The sequence below is a fragment of the Oncorhynchus clarkii genome, chromosome 25 (genome assembly GCF_045791955.1).
Source record: "Oncorhynchus clarkii lewisi isolate Uvic-CL-2024 chromosome 25, UVic_Ocla_1.0, whole genome shotgun sequence".
NCBI lineage: Eukaryota > Metazoa > Chordata > Actinopteri > Salmoniformes > Salmonidae > Oncorhynchus > Oncorhynchus clarkii.
Genome location: NC_092171.1, coordinates 21,707,665 through 21,727,756, shown reverse-complemented (window position 1 = coordinate 21,727,756; position 20,092 = coordinate 21,707,665). Strand labels below are relative to the sequence as shown.

General features: G+C 43.5%; 1 protein-coding gene across 1 annotated transcript in view; it reads right to left on the bottom strand.

The window, feature by feature from the left end:
- Positions 1 to 20,092, bottom strand: part of LOC139383261 (kinesin family member 15) — an 86,343-nt gene that overhangs the window by 51,025 nt on the left and 15,226 nt on the right. The window contains exon 3 of the mRNA XM_071127707.1: positions 5,034 to 5,306. Within this exon, the coding sequence (XP_070983808.1) occupies positions 5,034 to 5,306 (273 nt within the window). The remainder of the gene's footprint in view (positions 1 to 5,033; positions 5,307 to 20,092) is intronic.

Genomic DNA, 20,092 nt, shown 5'->3' with positions numbered 1-20,092 from the left:
GTAACTGTAATTGATTACATTTAGAAAGTATCCTACCCAACCCTGGTAAGACGAGAGGGAGAGATGCTATCTATCATTTGGATACATTGACTTGATTTATACAAATGGTGCTGTACTCTGCAATCATATGGATTGTTCTGAACTTAGCATGATCCACTGTCAATCATGTGGGCAACCTGAAACTTTGCACATTCGATAAATGTCTGCCAAAAGTAGTGCTCTTATTTTCCATGTACAGTAAATAATGTAAGTACAGTACAGTCATAGACAACCATGAAATACAGCTCTAGTGTGAATTTTGACATTCCTCCTCTTGGTGTCTGTCTATAAATCTATTTTTGTTGTCCAGGAACAGTCAACAGATAAAACATTTTTTGGGGGGAAGGGGTACTTTTACCCCTTTTTCTCCACAATTTTGTGATATCCAATTGGTAGTTACAGTCTTAGCTCATTGCTGCAACTCTCCAACGGATTCGGGAGAAGCGAAGGTTGAGAGCCATCCGTCCTCCGAAACACGATCCTGCCAAGCCACACTGCTTCTTGGCACACTGCTCGCTTAACCCGGAAGCCAGCCGCATCAATGTGTCGGAGGAAACACCGTCCAGCTGGCGACCGATGTCAGCTTGCAGGCGCCCGGGCCCGCCACAAGGAGTCGCTAGATCACAATGGAACAAGGTAATCCCGGCCGGCCAAACCCTCCCCTAACCTGGACGACGCTGGGCCAATTGTGAGCCGCCTCATGGGTCTCCCGATCATGGCTGGCTGTGACACAGCCTAGGATCGAACCCGGGTCTGTAGTAATGCCTTAGACAGCTGCGCCACTCGGGAGACAATCAACAGATCTACCCTCACTCTGACTTCTCAGTCAACATCTTTAACGTGAGCCAAAATAACTTTGTTCGAATAACACTTCCCCAGATCCGCATCTCGACCCTATGATACTACCCAACGGGCACCATTCTCTTTACTTTCTGTTGTCCTGGTCTGATCTATGTGATTAGGGTTCTACTCCAAAATAAGGCCAGTTTGAAACCTTAGTCGCTGTTCTAGCCAGCTACCACCCGGTACTACCCTATAGAGTAATTGAACACTGGTCACTTTAATAATGTTTACATACTGTTTTACGCATTCTAAAGATGGCTCATCCTACAGTATATAACTACTGCTATACACACCTTTTCTAGTCATATACTGTCCATACTGTCTTTACACACCATTATATGTATATATATTTATATTCCGTTCTCTGACATTGCTCGTTCTGATATTTCGTAATTTCTTAATTTTTGAATTTTTCGGGATTATTGTGTTTTTTCTTAGTTCTTTTGCTTGGTATTATTTTTATTTATTTTGTATTTATTTATTCGTTATTTTACCAGGTAAGTTGACTGAGAACACGTTCTCATTTGCAGCAACGACCTGGGGAATAGTTACAGGGGACAGGAGGGGATGAATGAGCCAATTGTAAACTGGGGAATATTAGGTGACCGTGATGGTTTGAGGACCAGAATTGGGAATTTAGCCAGGACACCGGGGTTAACACCCCTACTCTTACGATAAGTGCCATGGGATCTTTAATGACCTCAGAGAGTCAGGACACCCGTTTAACGTCCCATCCGAAAGACGGCACCCTACACAGGGCAGTGTCCTGTGTGGGGTATTGGGAATTATAACACTGTTGGAGCTAGAAACACAAGCATTTCAAAGCACCAACGATAACATCTGAAATTCTGTCTATGCGACTAATACAATTTGATTTGATCACAAGACCAGGAAGCAGCTCCTCCAGTCGGCCCCTGCCACCCACCCCCCTCCCCTGCAGGAGGCTCTGGACCTAATTAGGCATCTTAAACTAAACAGTGCTATCACACTCCAGTCCTCTCATTCATCACGCTCTACTCCAGCACAGAGTAAACTGTACTGTACAGTTGCTTGACTTGACTGAGAGTTACAAGTATGTCTCTTGCACATGAGACCATCATGTCCTCTTATAAGCTTTAAGAGGCTTAATAGGTTAATGTTAATGCTTTGACAAACTACAGCTTAGCCTGGGGAGAGGGAAGAAGTTAAGATCCGCTTGAGTCACAGAGGATGATGTAGTATGAAACAATATCCTATTCTCTCTGTTGACTTTGGGCTTAAGTGTTGAATGATATAACAGATATAGGAGAGGAGGGTATCAACTACAATCCCTGTTCCTAAATCCCCTTATTTCAAAGCCATGACTCCATGGTGCATGTTGTTGTCTTTTAACATCTGTAAATCGACAAGATCTTGACCTGAAGGAAACGTTAAGTGACTGACTTTGAAACACTTCCTTCAAAAGATGATGGCACGGTCTGAGTCACATGCATGGTTTCTGGGTAGCGTCATATTAAAAGGGATTTCACTATGAATGGTATTACTTGGCAAACTGCATTTCGTCAGCCGGTGATTGTCAAGCAAATAACTGTCGGTCTCACGGTAATTGACAGTGATAAACACATTTAGCATCTACTGGCTTCCACACATAGCCTACAAGCTACTGATGCTGACCTTTGGATTATCTACATTTTAAAAAGTTGAATAAATCCATGTAATATAGCCTACACCTTCACAACAAATCCATTATTTATTTTAGACAGGTCTAAAGAAGCATGATATGAAGAAAATGTATCCTATTTCAGAAGAACAGAATAGCATACTCTGAGTTGTCCTTATGTTAGGTCCTGATCTGGCTATGATAGATAAATGGCTGTGGGCTACACTAGTTCATTTAGCAGACAAGACTTTCTTCGAATTCCGTGGCATTATTTTATATTATGAAGAATACAATTTAACAGATATTTTCTCCAAACGATTTGAGGGAGTGCGCACATACATCATCAAACAACCACCATATGTTATCAGCCACACATAATGCAGTGTATCTGGACAGTCAACAAAGTCTGTACTATCACTTCCACTACAGCACTTCTACTATCACTACCACTGTAGTGCGCACATGCGGCCATTCTGTGTTGAGAGGTTAACAAAGAAATAGGTATTCCTATATGCTTAATTTAGAGTTGTTATTAATGTAACTTTATTTGTTATACAAACGTTAGGCTATATGTTTAGATTTTTAATACTGCTTTGTGAAGTGAAAGTGAAGACAGACACATCGGAGACGCAACTGTGCGAGTCCTTATCCAATTCCAATGTGCATATTGAAGATATTGGAAGAACTGTCCACATTTACTTTTTGTCAGCCAACAAGATGAGTAGGCCTAACGAACAGCAAAAGCCCTAGCCTATGTCAATCTACTATCCCCCATAGTACAAAAGTTGACCTATTTTATTTTATTTATTGTGAGAAATAAATATTGCAAACATAGTCTGGGACAGTTGTGGGATGTGATAGATCTCAAATTAATACAATCACTAGCATAAAAAAAAAACGTATTTAAGGCCTACCGGGTGGCGCAGTGGTTAAGGGCGCTGTACTGCAGCGCCAGCTGTGCCACCAGAGACCCTGGGTTTGCGCCCAGGCTCTGTCGTAACCGGCCGCGACCGGGAGGTCTGTGGGGCGACGCACAATTGGCCTAGCGTCGCCCGGGTTAGGGAGGGGTTGGCCGGTAGGGATAACCTTGTCTCATCGTGCACCAGCGACTCCTGTGGTGGGCCGGGCGCAGTGCGCGCTAACCAAGGTTGCCAGGTGCACAGTGTTTTCTCCGACACATTGGTGCGGCTGGCTTCCGGGTTGGATGGCGCTGTGTTAAGAAGCAGTGCGGCTTGGTTGGGTTGTGTATCGGAGGATGCATGACTTTCAACCTTCGTCTCTCCCGAGCCTGTACGGGAGTTGTAGCGATGAGACAAGATAGTAACTACTGAAAACAATTGGATACCACGAAATTGGGGAGAAAACGGGGTAAAAAAAATAATATTTATGCAATATGGCTGACGCAACAGATCAGAACGTTTAGCTTAAAATGTTGATAAACTATTAGACTATTTCTTCACATTATAAGTGCAGCGATGCGCACATGGTAGTAGGCTTTAAGCGCAAATTTTCCATTAGCGGAAAACACCATTATCAAAAGTGACTGAAAACGCAACTATGCATGTAATGCTTTTATTATAAAAGTGCATTTTTAGGTGAAAATGATCTTCCTCAAACTTGAAACTCACGTGCTGCTTATGTATACCAGTTAGGCTCTACACACCTTGTAAAGTGGATTAATGTGCTGAATTTTAAAAAGTTATTTGGCCACTTTAGTTGTGATATAAATCTTATTAAAACATATAGGCCTGTGGGCTAGGCTACATCAGGTGTGCTACTATGATTCGAAAAAGTCGCAAAAAAAGGCATTGTTTCTTATGCTGGGCATCATTCACAAGGGACAATATATAATTCACAAGTGATAAAATAATATTGTCACCCATCAGAATATTCTTGATTTAATCTGATCTTTACATATACTAAATAATATGTGTGTGGAATTTGTTTTGATTTAGAATGAACCATTATCATGCACCTGTTTCGGAACAGGGGCATCGGAAAAAATACATGTCATCTATGCACTTAAATAGCGAATGGAGGATGCTTTTACCCACGGGTTAATTTTTATGCCAGCCAGGCAGGCTCTACTCCCGTTATAAATATAAGTAATGTGCTTAATATTAGGAAAGTTGAGAAATAAATATAGTAGGCCTAGCCTATAGAAAGCTGATCCTCCTCTTTTTAGTAGAGACCATCACTCTGTTGTCTCACACAATTCCATAGCCTATTGAAATGTTCCGCAACATGAGCTCATGGGCTCTCATTAAGTGTTTGATTAGATTTTCCACAACATTTGCATTAATGTAAGAGTGATTAGAGGGACAATAGAGTGCTGAGTACCAGGCAGTTAGCAAGTTTGGTAGGCTACTAATGACCAGCAGCAGCATTAGAGCTTGGAGAAGCCTAATCACCATGACTAAACGGCCACGTGGAATTTGACTGCCTTCATGACTCATAGTCATGTGTGGCGGTCACCGCAACAGCCCTAACCGCAAGACACCTTTCTACTTACCAATGGCAATGAGGGTATAGTTGATGCTGACGCTGCCAAAGCCGTTGGTGGCTTTGCAGATGTATGTTCCAGCATCCTCAACCTCCACTTCCTTGATCTTCAGGCCCAGGCGGAGGATGCGGAAGCGGGTCCAGCCGCTGTGGATGTTGTGGCCGTCTTTGGTCCACATGATGAGGGGTGGCGGGTCTCCTACAACAGGGCATGGCAGCTTGATGGAACTCCCCAGGTGCACTGACTGTCTATGGGCCACCCTCTCAGCCACCAGTGGAGGTCCTGGAGCAGCACACAAACAATCGATGAGTTTAACTTTTTGCCGAAATTTTATTTAAACATTTAATACAAAGACTAGATTGATATACAGTACTTTACATGAAGGTCGGTCAATACGGAAAATTTCAAGAACTTTCAAGAAAGTTTCTCAAGTGCAGTCAGAAAAACCATCAAGCGCTATGATGAAATTGGCTCTCATGAGAACCGCCACAGGAAAGGAAGACCCAGAGTTTCCTCTGCTGTAGAGGGCAAGTTCATTAGAGTTAACTGCACCTCAGATTGCAGCTAAAATAAATGCTTAACAGAGTTCAAGAAACAGACACATCTCAACATCAACTGTTCAGAGGAGACTGCGTGAATCAGGCCTTCATGGTCAAATTGCTGCCAAGAAACCACTACTGGAGGACACCAATAAGAAGAAGAGACTTGCTTGGTTCATGAAACACAAGCAATGGACATTAGACTGGTGGAAATCTGTCTCTTGGTCTGATGAGCCCAAATTTGTGATTTTTGGTTCCAACTGCCGTATCTTTGTGAGAGGCAGAGTAGGTGAACGGATGATCTACGCATGTGTGGTTCCCCCAGTGAAGCATGGAGGAGGAGGTGTGATGGTGTAGTTGTGCTTTGCTGGTGACACAGTCAGTAATTTATTTAGAATTCAAGGCACATTTAACCAGCATGGCTACCACAGCATTCTGCAGCGATACGCCATCCCATCTGGTTTGCACTTAGTGGGACTATCATTTGTTTTTCAACAGGACAATGACACAAAACACACCTCCTGGCTGTGTAAGGGCTATTTGACCAAGGAGACTGATGGAGTGCTGCATCAGAGGACCTGGCCTCCACAATCACTCGACTTCAACCCAATTGAGATGGTTTGGGATGAGTTGGACTGAAGAGTGAAAGAAAAGCAGCCAACAAGTGCTCAGCATATGTGGGAACTCATTCAAAACTGTTGGAAAAGCATTCCAGGCTGGTTGAGATATTGACAAGAGTGTGCCAAGCTGTCATCAAGGCAAAGGGTGGCTACTTTGAAGAATCTAAAATGTAAAATGTATTTTGATTTGTTTAACACTTTTTTGGTTACTCCATGATTCTATTAAAAAAAAGAAAAACCTGTGAACGAGTAGGTTCGTCCAAACTTTTGACTGGTACTGTACATCCATAAACAACATATTACACTCACTCATATTTCATTTGAAATGAATTGAAAACAATTTATATCTGAATTGGGCTGAATTGAATGAAGCAACATCTCTTGGATGCTTTTAGGGAAGATGTGGGGGCTCATTCATTACCTCCTTCCTTCATCTGTTTACCCTGAGATGAAACCAGATTGTAATAATTGGACTAGCCTTGTCATCCATTATAGACAGAGAGAGTTGAAGGCTCTGCCTGTGTGTAGCATGTGGGAGATCAAAGCGCAGTGGAGAGGGCAGGGCCACTGTAGGGAGGACAGTAGCCCCTCGTCCTGCTCCTAATTGGCTCAGGTTGGCCTCCTCAGATCTGGTGAAGTGGAGCGGGCTCAGATGCTCTGTGATAGTAATGTTACTTAGGAGGCCTGCACAACTCACTGAGACAGCGCTTAAAGCAGCGGTAGTGCTGAACCTGAACCAGACAACAACTTAACAGAGAGAAACTGAGCATAGAAAGACAGAACAGAAACAGAAAAACAGTAGAGGAAAAGGGTGGTGAATGCAACATAACTTAACAAAATAGTTACTGATCTTAAAAACAGTCCACCTGGCCGTTTATCTTTCAATAGAAATGGTCAGTAAAAACTTTGAGAAGGCTAAATAAACAAGACCTCTCTCAACACACACACACACACACACACACACACACACACACACACACACACACACACACACACACACACACACACACACACACACACACACACACACACACACACACACACACACACACACACACACACACACACACATATTCCAACGGTGCATTTCACACATATGGTAAACAAGCAGTTCATTACAGAGATAGGGGTGTATAGGGAAGGTGGCTGCAGATAACTCCACCTGGGCCTTTATTGGTCACGTTGATAACAGATGTGGCTCAACTCAAAAGCAGGTAAAATATCTGGAACCCTGGGCTGTGGGCTCCTCTCTAGGTTTCTTCCTAAGTTTTGGCCTTTCTAGGGTTTTTTTCCTAGCCACCGTGCTTCTACACCTGCATTGCTTGCTGTTTGGGGTTTTAGGCTGGGTTTCTGTACAGCACTTTGATATATCAGCTGATGTAAGAAGGGCTATATAAATGTTTTGTTGCTCTTTTGCACCCCAGTATCTCTACTTGCAAATCATCATCTGCACATCTATCACTCCAGTGTTAATGCTAAATTGTAATTATTTCGCCACTATGGCCTATTTATAGCCTTACCTCCTTAATCTTACTACAGTTGCACACACTGTATATATATTTTTCCCATGTGTAACTCTGTGTTGTTGTTTTTGTCACACTGCTTTGCTTTATCTTGGCTAGATCGTAGTGGTAAATGAGAACTTGATCTCAACTGGCCTATCTGGATAAATAAAGGTGAAATAAAATAAATAAATAAAATCAATATCTAACACACAGGCATTCTCCCAGATACACACACAAGGAGTGCACAGGCTCTGCCATCCTCTCTGATCTTCCTGTTCTGAAGCATGCACAGGAAATTGTAAGTGCCACTGTTTAGGTCTGCAAGGAGGACGTGAGGGGACTTGTCAGCCGGCCCATATCTCACTCCTCTGCTAACAGAAGAGCAGAACAGAGGGGCTCAGTGTTCAGTCCTCCTCAGCAGACTATCTACTCACAACCACAGAGATAGAGGTCACAACACATGGTGGAAATACCCACTGCCCTGCCTGAGTCCCACAGCTTCACTAACTCATAGAGCTAATGGGTGTTAATCTAATGCAATCAACTGCTTCTCAATGTGCAATTAGAACAGAGAAGCTATATTCTACCACAGATTAAATATAACAACCAACTCATTTCTGAGGTCTGTATCAAACTGTCAAAATGCACTACTTCAACATTAACAGAACAAAGTCTTAAGGGTCAAGTTTTTCTAACCCCACATTCTCTTTCTTCTATATCATGTGTTAAAATACAAATTATCTTTTGAGAAATTGTATTTTCAAAAGGGGCATTGTATGCAAGAGGAAGCACAAAGCAAAGTATTTATTTAGTGTTGTTAGAGACTTGAGAGCACTCCAGAACACTTCTTTGCAACAAAAAACCAAGCTCTTCAGTTTTTGGCTTGGCCGCCACGCCAAGTGCGTGGAATGTGCAACAAATGATTTCCTCCCTCCGTCTCTCCTCTTAAAAAGCCCTTTGATGTGCTTTGAAAAAAACAACATGAAGAGGTGCTGAAAGTCAAGGCCACCGTCTGAATAACATAATGGGTATTTGTGCTGTATGCCTGACCAACATCCTCTCCTCAACAGGAATACTCCTCCTCCGTCTCAAGGAGAGGTTCTCTTAACCTTGTAACTGAGATGAAGCCTCAGATAACATGCTTAGAGAGGCCCTCACTATGAAGTTAATCCTCAAAAGGTCCATTGCAGTGATATCAGTTTGTAACTCTCTTACGCACTTAGATTCAGTTTGTTCTTTTACATGTTCTATCACACATCATTTACTTACTTGGATCTACCCTGAGGACGTCCTTATATGTCAGTGGAGGAACTCTGCTACTAAACATTGGGATGACAAATGGAACTCTGGATGATTTACATCAAACTGGTCAGCACTTCAGTGTTAACACAAATGGTTTGCCTTATTAGCATCCCTGTAAACGGAAAGTGATACACATGACCGCATGCATGGGCTTTCCAGTTTTGCTGCAATGGTGAAGGGCCTTACTTTAGTAGAGCTCTGTGTGTGAATGGAATCTTTCATAACGCAGGAAGAGAAGGAGGTCTGGCGACATAGAATTAGCTCCGTTTTTCTTTGCTCAATTTGGTGATGGATTATTTTAAGAGAAAGGGGTACATTCAACAGGAGGCATTCATTCTTGTGATTCAGGCTAAATATAGCTCTGGTTTCATAAACTGTTTTGAGGGGTTAAGAAACTGTTGATTCAACATGAGGACACATCTAGAGAGAGAAAAAGGAATACAAAAAATAAAAAAGAAAGAGAGAGGAACACACACAAGCAGACTATGCTAGGCTGACAGTCTTAGGTGATGTTCAGATGTGCTGGCAGCTCTTCCCTCCTTTCTGTTTTCTTCAAAACACCTGTGGATTTCTATACGAGTGCTTTGGTCTTTCTAGTCAACGCAAACAGGTCAATAAAGGATTGGCTGTTCTGCTGACAGGCATTAGAATAGAGAACAGATGGGTCTCATGAAACCACAGTGAGACATACTGGGTGATGCAATACAGTAAACCCAACTGATTTAGGTCTTTGTACTAGAGGTCGACCGATTAATCGGAATGGCCGATTAATTAGGGCCGATTTCAAGTTTTCATAACAATCGGAAATTGTTATTTTTGGACACCGATTTGGCCGATTTAATTTTTTAAATTGTATTATTATTATTTTTTAAACCTTTATTTATCCTTTATTTAACTAGGCAAGTCAGTTAAGAACACATTCTTATTTTCAATGACGGCCTAGGAACAGTGGGTTAACTGCCTTGTTCAGGGGCAGAATTACAGATTTTTACCTTGTCAGCTCAGGGATTCAATCTTGCAACTTTACAGTTAACTAGTCCAACGCTCTAACCACCTGATTACATTGCACTCCACGAGGAGACTGCCTGTTACACGAATGCAGTAAGAAGCCAAGGTAAGTTGCTAGCTAGCATTAAACGTATCTTATAAAAAACAATCAATCATAATCACTAGTTAACTACACAGGGTTGATGATATTACTAGTTTACCTAGCGTGTCCTTTGTTGCATGTAATCGATGCGGTGCATATTCGCAAAAAAGGACTGTCGTTGCTCCAATGTGTACCTAACCATAAACATCAATGCCTTTCTTAAAATCAATACACAGAAGTATATATTTTTAAACCTGCATATTTAGCGAAAATAAATGCAGGTTAGCAGGCAATATTAACCAAGTGAATTTGTGTCACTTCTCTTGCGTTCATCGCGCTCAGAGTCAGTGTATATGCAACAGTTTGGGCCACCTAATTTGCCAGAATGTTATGTAATTATGACATAACATTGAAGGGTGTGCAATGTAACAGCAATATTTAGACTGATGGATGCCACCCGTTAGATAAAATACGGAACGGTTCCGTATTTCACTGAAAGAATAAACGTATTGTTTTTGAGATGATAGTTTCTGGACTCGACCATATTAATGACCTAAGTCTCGTATTTCTGTGTGTTATCATGTTATAATTAAGTCTATGATTTGATAGAGCAGTCTGACTGAGTGATGGAGGGACCAGCAGGCTCGTAAGCATTCATTCAAACAGCACTTTTGTGCGTTTTGCCAGCAGCTCATCACTGTGCTTCAAGCATTGAGCTGTTTATGACTTCAAGCCTATCAACTCCTGAGATTAGGCTGGTGTAATCGATGTGAAATGGCTAGCTAGTTAGCAGGGTGTGTGCTAATAGCGTTTCAAACGTCACTCGCTCTGAGGCTTGGAGTGGTTGTTCCCCTTGCTCTGCAAGGGCCGCGGCTTTTATGGAGCGACTGGCAATGCTGCTTCGAGGGTGGCTGTTGTCGATGTATTCCTGGTTTGAGCCGAGGTAGGGGCGATGAGAGGGACGGAAGCTATACTGTTACACTGGCAATACTAAAGTGCCTATAAGAACATCCAATAGTCAAAGGTATATGAACTACAAATCGTATAGAGAGAAATTGTCCTATAATTCCTATAATATCTACAACCTAAAACGTTTTACCTGGGAATATTGAAGACTCCTGTTAAAAGGAACCCCCAGCTTTCATATGTTCTCATGTTCTGAGCAAGGAACTTAGACGTTTTTTTACATGGCACGCTTTTTTACATGGCACATATTACACTTTTACTTTCTTGTCCAACACTTTGTTTTTGCATTATTTAAACCAAATTGAACATGTTTCATTTTATTTGAGGCTAAATTGATTTAATTGATGTATTATATTAAGTTAAAATAAGTGTTCATTCAGTATTGGTGTAATTGTCATTACAAATACTTTAAAAAATAAATTTAATCGACCGATTAATCGGTATCGGCTTTTTTTGGTCCTCCAATAATCGGTATCGGTATCAGCGGTGAAAAATTATAATCGGTCGATCTCTACTTTGTACTACACTAACTCACCCACTCAAAAGGATTTCCTCTCCATTTATCGGTTTATTTGATCCCCATTAGCTTTTTCAGAAGCAGCAGCTACTCTTCCTGGGGTCTACAAAAACTCAAGTAACAAAACACTGATTCACTGAGAGACAAGGAGAGTCACACAAATGTAAACTATAACAATATACAAACAATAGAACAAAACAATTATGTGTGTGTGTGTTTTTGTCCCCTCGTTCCATGAGATGTTGTTTAATCTGTTTTTTAAAGGTCCTTTTGCTGTTTGCTTGAGTAGTTGGAAGGGAGTTCCATGTGATCACGGCTCTGTGTAATACTGCGAGTTTACTTGAATTTATTTTGGACCTTGGAACTTTGAAGAGATCCCAGATGGCATGTCGTGTGGGGTATGTATGGGTGTCTGAGCAGAATGTTATTTGATTATGCATAAACAAAACCATTTTCTCTTAAACACCATGAGCCACTGACAGAGATTCAACGTTGATGAGATTCAATATTTTGACTCTAGCAAGACATTGTTCAGAAACACTGATCCAAAATCAGCTTTACTCTCACCAATCCTAACGTTAACCATTTGAAAGTATTAAACCACTCTTGTTGCAACGATCGTGTGTAGAGACAGACCAAGGCGCAGCGGACGTTGAATTCCACATATTTATTATAAAGTGAAACAAAACAATAAATCAAATCAACTCACAATGAATCGTGACTACGTAGAGCACATGCACAAAACACAAAATAATATCCCACAAATGCAGGTGGGGAAACAACCTACCTAAATATGATCCCCAATCAGAGGCAACGATAAACAGCGGCCTCTAATTGGGAACCATATTAGCACCCACTATACTAGATCACCCCCTAGTCACGCCCTGACCTACTACACCATAGAGAGCTAAGGGCTCTCTATGGTCAGGGCGTGACACTTGTTCTGGATCAGTGAGTGAGAGGCATTTCTCCTACTCACTACTGCTTGTCTGTTTCCTCAGTGAAGCATACCAGTCTCCAGACAGGGGCAGGCATCAGTCTTCACTAACTGCCCAGCGGCATCAGTGTTCAGTGGAAGCTGTGGTTCAAGGGAAATATCATCTTACTATAAATCTCTTAAAACCTCAGGGAAACTTTTATATTACAAAAAAACAGTGGGATAGCATGTTACACACATTTAATCTATCCAAGCCAGCCAAATCAGGAGGAGGAAAAAGGAAGGTGGATATGGAAATAAATAAATAAATGAAAGCAAGAAACCGAACCCAGGACCAGCGGCTTTACTTGAGACTTTAGAGGTTGAGTGTTGGGAAAAGGTGAGGTAGTCATCATGGCATGGGGAGTGTGTGAAAGGCCAGAGCTTCTGTCCTGAGACCACTGCTGCGCCAGGCTGGGCTATACATTTCACAAGCACAGATAAAGATCATTCAGAGAAAGGGACACCCTGGCGACTCAAGAATAGATGCCAGGTGACAGAGAGAAAGAGAGGTGGGGGGGGGGGGGGGGGGGGGGGGGGCGATAGGGTGAAAGGGGAGGGCAGAGAGAGAGAAGGAGAGACAGAGACAGAGGGAGGGTTCTCTGACAGCAGTGGGTAAAGAATGCTGTCTTTTCTTATCAACCCCAGACACCCTGCCCACCAACTTCACCTCGTCTGGTAATCAATACCTTTTATTTGACCCTTTCACCTCTCCAATCAATAGATAAGAGAAGGGTAAGACAACACCTGGTGGTGGGGGGGGGGGGCAATAAGGCTTTCTTCGGCACCATCTGATGTGGGCTGAATAGCCACAGGTACAGTGGTGGGAATACCAGGAGAGTAAGAGCTATTAGGTGGCATGAGACTATGCAAAGAGAGGGAGAGGGAGAGAGAGAATGCTCCTGCCAATCTATGTTATCAATGTTAATGAATTGAAATACAACTGCTGCCACTTCAAAGCTGAGAGGAATCTGGGTCTGACAATTATAAAGTTCAGCCTCCGCTTCCCCTCCTATGGCCCCATGCAGAATAACAGGCTCCTTCCTGCAGGCTCCATCAAACAAACAGGAAAAAAGGCAGAAATGAGTCCAGCGTCATAAAGCTTCTGGAAACATCTCCATCACACAGCATACTTCTAACAGGCCCTACTGTGGAGCCTTTGAACTCTGAGCTGCTATATTTCATTAGGCTTGAAGGCCTTCTACCAGCCGCAGCTGCTGCTGAGGGGAGAAGTGTGTGTATGTATGCCAGGGTCCATGCTGCAATCACCACAGGACCACTGGACCAAGGACATTATCACATATCCGCTATTTTCTGCCATCCTGTCTGAGTGACTGTAGCTGTGCATGAGAACCATGTATCAATAACAATTACTGGTGCTATATAGCTTTTAACAGGTTAATTTGAAAAAGCATGCATTGAGTGCCGGAACAAATGGAAATGTTAACCCCTTTGGACATAGCCATATATGTTGTGCTGAATATCAATACTATAACAGAGAGCACATTTGTTTATGAAGCATTGCTTTACTGCTCATCTGAGTATGTGCAAAGGCCTGGTTTGTCACAGGGAGAGCACAGTGAGTGCCATTCACTACGCCACGCAGCTTTATCTCACTCCATTAGCCCACAGCATGGTGCACACACAGGAGCAGAGAGTGTGCTTAGGGGTACTTATCAGAGGAGAGGGAAGGAGGGAGAGAGAGAGGGAGGGAGTGGGAGAAGGGCAAGAGAGAGGTTAGGAAGAGATTGGAGGGCAGTGAGAGAGAGGAGCACAGAGGGGGAGTTAAAGATGGAGAGAGAAAATGGAAGAGAAGTTAGAAAGAGAGGAGTAGGGTGAGGGTTAAAGTAAGAGAGAGGTTGATTTAGAGAGCCGAGGCTAAGATGGCAGTGAGGCGTCCTTGAACACACAGCTCGTAGGGACGCGTAGAGGAGAGTTGGAGGGAGTGAAGGGGATTAGGAGGGTCCAGGCGGCAGTAACCAGGAATGTCAACAATCTCACACCCTGCTCCCTGCACCCTGGTCTGGTCTGGGCTCAGCCTCTGGCACATGACACATTAAAACAGAAAAACTATTTTCTCTCTCTCTGTGCGTGTGGATGGGGGGACAGTAGAGGGCATATGTGCACCTGTTTATTGCTATGCTTGTCAGATGATTGGAGAGGAGCGAAACATGTCGAATTATTGTGGCCTCCCCCACACCAATACAGACACATAGATAGAGTTATTCATCTGTACGTCAATCTGTCTACCTCACCAACCACAGTGGGTTAAAGATTAAACCCCTTCGGGCCTCCCGAGTGGTGCAGCGGTCCTCAGTGCTTGAGGCGTCAATACAGGGAGACTCATGAGGCGGTGCACAATTGGCCCAGCTTTTACGGGTTAGGGGAGGGTTTGGCCGGCCGGGATTACCTTGTCCCATTGCTCTCTAGCGACTCCCGTGGCGGGCCAGGCGCATGCACCCTGACACAGTTGCCAGTTGGACGGTGTTTCCTCCGACACATTGGTGAGGCTGGCTTCCGGGTTAAGCGAGCAGTGTGTCAAGAACCAGTGCGGCTTGGCAGGGTCGTGTTACGGAGGACGCATGACACTCGACCTACGCCTCTCCCAAGTCCGTACGGGAGTTGCAGTGATGGGACAAGACTGTAACTACCAATTGGATATCAAAAAAGCGGCAAAAAGCAACAACAAAAAAAATAATAAAATAAACTCCTAATTAGGTTTGAACTAATACTCCTTCCTCCTCAGAAATCAGTCTGACAACCCTGGCAGGTTGTTTTTCTGCCTGCTCTCTTCCCTTCTCTAGCTGCAGGGTTTGTATTCTTTGGTGCTTCATGGGCCCTGACAGTCAATATAGAGGTTGTCTCTGTCTGTGTACTCTGCCACTCCCCTGCATTCCAACATGGGTCTCAAGCATGGCCAACACTATTTAATCTGCAGTCAACTGATTGGGTCTGTTGGTTAGGTCATAGTCTTCCTACTTTATCAACAAGTCAACAGTTCCTGAAAGCCATATGGAGATAAAGATCTGTACAACTGGTCCTTCCCTAACTACTAGAACACCAAAAGTTCTAACCATTAGACCATTAGGCCTTTCTAAGCACTAGGCTAGTCTAAGCACTAGGCCTGTCTAAGCACTAGGCCTGTCTAACCACTAGGGCTGTCTAAGCACTAGGCCTGTCTAACACTAGGCTTGTCTAACAATTAGGGCTGTCTGACAACTAGGCCTGTGTAACCATTAGGGCTGTCTAACTGCTAAGCCTGTTTAACCACTAGGCCTGTTTAACCATTAGGCCTGTCTAACCACTAGGCCTGTCTAGTAAACAAGGCTGATTTCATCAGCAGCACCAGCAGTGTGTGTCTGTATCTGAGGTCAGAGGGGGCCAATAGAAGATCTGTGTGTGGTGACCCATACTGTAACCTGGCCCTGTGTGTGTGCCCCTCCATTAGCTGCACCCAGCAGGAACCCTACACCCCTGTTACTGTACGTTCTGAGGATCACCGTCCCCTCCACATGACACAATGAAGCGTTTTACACCAGCGCCTTTGTCAGCCAGGCCTTTACACAGAGAGAGCCAATGACAGAATGGGATGTAACAGCAATGTCTGGGTAGAAAGGGACAATTCAGACAGGGATGGGAGTAAATGGGGAGGGGGGCAGAGGAGAGGGTAGGAGAGGGTAGGAGAGGAAGAAAGGGGGGAGACACAGACGAGACAGAGGGAGAGAGTGAAGACGAGAGAAACAGATAGGCAGACGGGATGGGGGAGTTGGAAAAGCTCCTACTGACAGCCATGGGGCCTCTTGACAATCCAGGAATATTGTCTGAAATCAATCTGTCATCGTGGAGCTGTTGTGCCTGTCATTACCCGGAGGTACCCGCCCTTCCACAGTGACAATTTGTTCACCGCTTTACCGGTTCATCTTACAGGTCTTCCCTACAAAGGTCACTACACTATCCATCTCTGTCTGCCAGTCTGTCTCTATCTCTCTTTATTTGATCTGTCTCTGTCTCCTTCATTCACCAACCTCACACATGGAGTCACACAGTCCCTTTACCAAAGCACCTGCAGAAATACATTTGCAAAGTGAACGTGATGCACAAAAAAATTATTACGTAACTTAGACGGACACGGAAATCACACACAATCAGCAAATTCAGCTAATGGCCAATTTGTAATTCATGTACTGACAGTTCATGGGTATTGACCTCATTTTGTCAGTAGAGGATGCCTGGTTATTCTATAAAAGTGCATTCCTCACCATCTTAAATAAGCATGAGCACCCATTAAGCACCCATTCAAAAAATGTAGAACTAAGAACAGATATAGCCCTTGGTTCACTCCAGACTTTCCTTGACCAGCACAAAAACATCCTGAGGCGTACTGCATTAGCATCGAACAGCCCCCGCAATATGAAACCTTTCAGGGAAGTTAGGAGCCAATATGCACAGGCAGTTAGGAAAGCAAAGGCTAGCTTTTCAAACAGAAATTTGCATCCTGTAGCACAAACTGCAAAAAGTTCTGGGACACTGTAAAGTCCATGGAGAATAAGAGCACCTCCTCCCAGCTGCCCACTGCACTGAGGCTAGGAAACACTGTCACCATCGATAAATCTACGATAATCGAGAATTTATGCTTTCCACCTGGCTACCCCTACCCCAGTCAACAGCTCTGCACCCCCCACAGCAACTTGCCCAAGCCTCCCCATTTCTCCTTCACCCAAATCCAGATAGCTGATGTTCTGAAAGAGCTGGAAAATCAGCTGGGCTAGACAATCTGGACCCTCTCTTTCTAAAATGATCTACCGCAATTGTTGCAACCCCTATTACTAGCCTGTTCAACCTCTCTTTCGTATCGTCTGAGGTCCCAAAAGATTGGAAAGTTGCCGCGGTCATCCCCCTCTTCAAAGGGGGTGACATTCTTGACCCAAACTGTTTCAGAACTATATCTATCCTACCCTGCCTTTCTAAAGTCTTCGAAAGCCAAGTTAATAAACAGATCACCGACCATTTTGAATCCCACCGTACCTTCTCCACTATGCAATCTGGTTTCAGAGCTGGTCATGGGTGCACCTCAGCCACGCTCAAGGTCCTAAACGATATCATAACCGTCATCGGTAGAAGACAATACTGTGCAGCCGTATTCATCAACCTGGCCAAGGCTTTCGACTCTGTCAATCACCGCATTCTTATCGGCAGACTCAACAGCCTTGATTTCTCAAATGACAGCCTCGCCTGGCTCACCAACTACTTCTCTGATAGAGTTCAGTGTGTCAAATCGGAGGGCCTGTTGTCCGGACCTCTGGCAGTCTCTATGGGGGTACCACAGGGTTCAATTCTCGGGCCGACTCTTCTCTCTGTATAAATCAATGATGTCGCTCTTGCTGCTGGTGATTCGCAGACGATACCATTCTGTATACTTCTGGCTCTTCTTCGGACACTGTGTTAACAAACCTCCAGACAAGCTTCAATGCCATACAACACTCCTTCCGTGGCCTCCAACTGCTCTTAAATGCAAGCAAAACTAAATGCATGCTCTTCAACCGATCGCTGCCCACACCTGCCCGCCCATCCAGCAACACTACTCTGGACAGTTCTGACTTAGAATATGTGGACAACTACAAAATACCGAGGTGTCTGGTTAGACTGTAAACTCTCCTTCCAGACTCACATTAAGCATCTCCAATCCAAAATTAATCTAGAATCTGCTTCCTATTTCGCAACTAAGCATCCTTCACTCATGCTGCCAAACATACCCTCGTAAAACTGACTATCCTACCGATCCTTGACTTCGGCGATGTCATTTACACAATAGCCTCTAACACTCTACTCAGAAAATTGGATGTAGTCTATCGCAGTGCCATCCGTTTTGTAACCGAAGCCCCCACCATTGCAACCTGTATCCTCTCGTTGGCTGGCCCTCGGTTCATATTCGTCGCCAAAGCCACTGGCTCCAGGTGATCTATAAGTATTTGCTAGGCAAAGCCCCGTCTTATCTCAGCTCACTGGTCACCATAGCAGCACCCACCGATCGCATGTGCTCCAGCAGGTATATATCACTAGTCACCCCCAAAGCCAACTCCTCCTTTGGCCGCCTTTCCTTCCAGTTCTCTGCTGCCAATGACTGGAAAGAATTGCAAAAATCCCTAAAGCTGGAGACTTATATCTCCCTCACTAACTTTAAGCATCAGCTGTCAGAGCAGCTTACCGATCATTGCATCTAAACATAGCCAATCTGTAAATAGCCCACCCAACTACCTCATCCCCATATTGGATTTATGTTTTGCTCCTTTGCACCCCCGTATCTCCACTTGTACATTCATCTTCTGCACATCTATCACTCCAGTGTTTAATTGCTAAATTGTAATTATTTTGCCACTATGGCCTATTTATTGCCTTACCTCCCTAATCTTACTAAATTTGCACACACTGCATATAGACTTTTCTATTGTGTTATTGACTGTATGTTTGTTTATCCCATGTGTAACTCTGTGTTGTTTGTGTCACACTGCTTTTCTCTATCTTGGCCAGGTCACAGTTGTAAATGAGAACTTGTTCTCAACTGGCCTACCTGGTTAAATAAAGGTGAAATATATATTTTTTTAATAAATGTACTTCTGTCCTTAAGCTGTTCTTGTCTGTTAATGTTCTGTATTATGTCATGTTTTATGTTTTGTGTGGACCCCAGGAAGAGTAGCGGCTGCTTTCGCAACAGCTAATGGGGATCCCAATAAAATACCAAATACCAAGCCTGGAAGGAATCCTCCCAAAAAATATCCATGTGTAAGCCAGTCCCCCTCCCCCACCCCAAGTGCATCCTGGCCCAAAGCTGTAGCCAGAGCATAAAATCACATCCCTGTGCATGAGGAAATCAAATCAGTTTCACTGCAGGGTGCAGAATTCCAGGCTGGAACAGCAGTAGTCCAACTATAAAATATGACAGATCATACTCTCAGCTTCTGAAACATTTTCCTCTCCTGTCCCCAGTCTCCTCTATTCTTCATGTCAAAGCTGTACATATTTTTCCATTCATCGTAAACCATTCATCGTTAAGTGGGTCCCTTACGTATATATAAAGTTCACAACAAAAAGGGTTCCTTACAGATGTAGGATCTTAATTTGATCACTCTTTTATTGCTGAGATGAGCTTCAAGATAGACATAAATGCATTGAGAACTCGCACCAACACATGGTTATATCAACAGTATTGCACATTTCATGTAGTCTAATTTTGGCCAGCTAATAGGCTAACCACCGATCAACCAACATTATGGACTAAATGTTAAAATTCTGTTGCTGCAAGATTATTTTGCTTTAACAATACTGGTCAAATTAAGAACCTACATTGGTACTTTTGGTTCCTGAGAGTGATGATCGATATTAAAAATAAAGAATTTCAACAATTACAGTAGGGTGATATTTGGCATTGTAGCAAATTCCACTCCAACAGTCTCCCCCATCAGAACTCAATTTCTGACATACTACGACAACATTCCCCAATTAACAAAGGCACAAGAGACACTGCAGACACTGCATACAGAATAGAACTTGCGAAT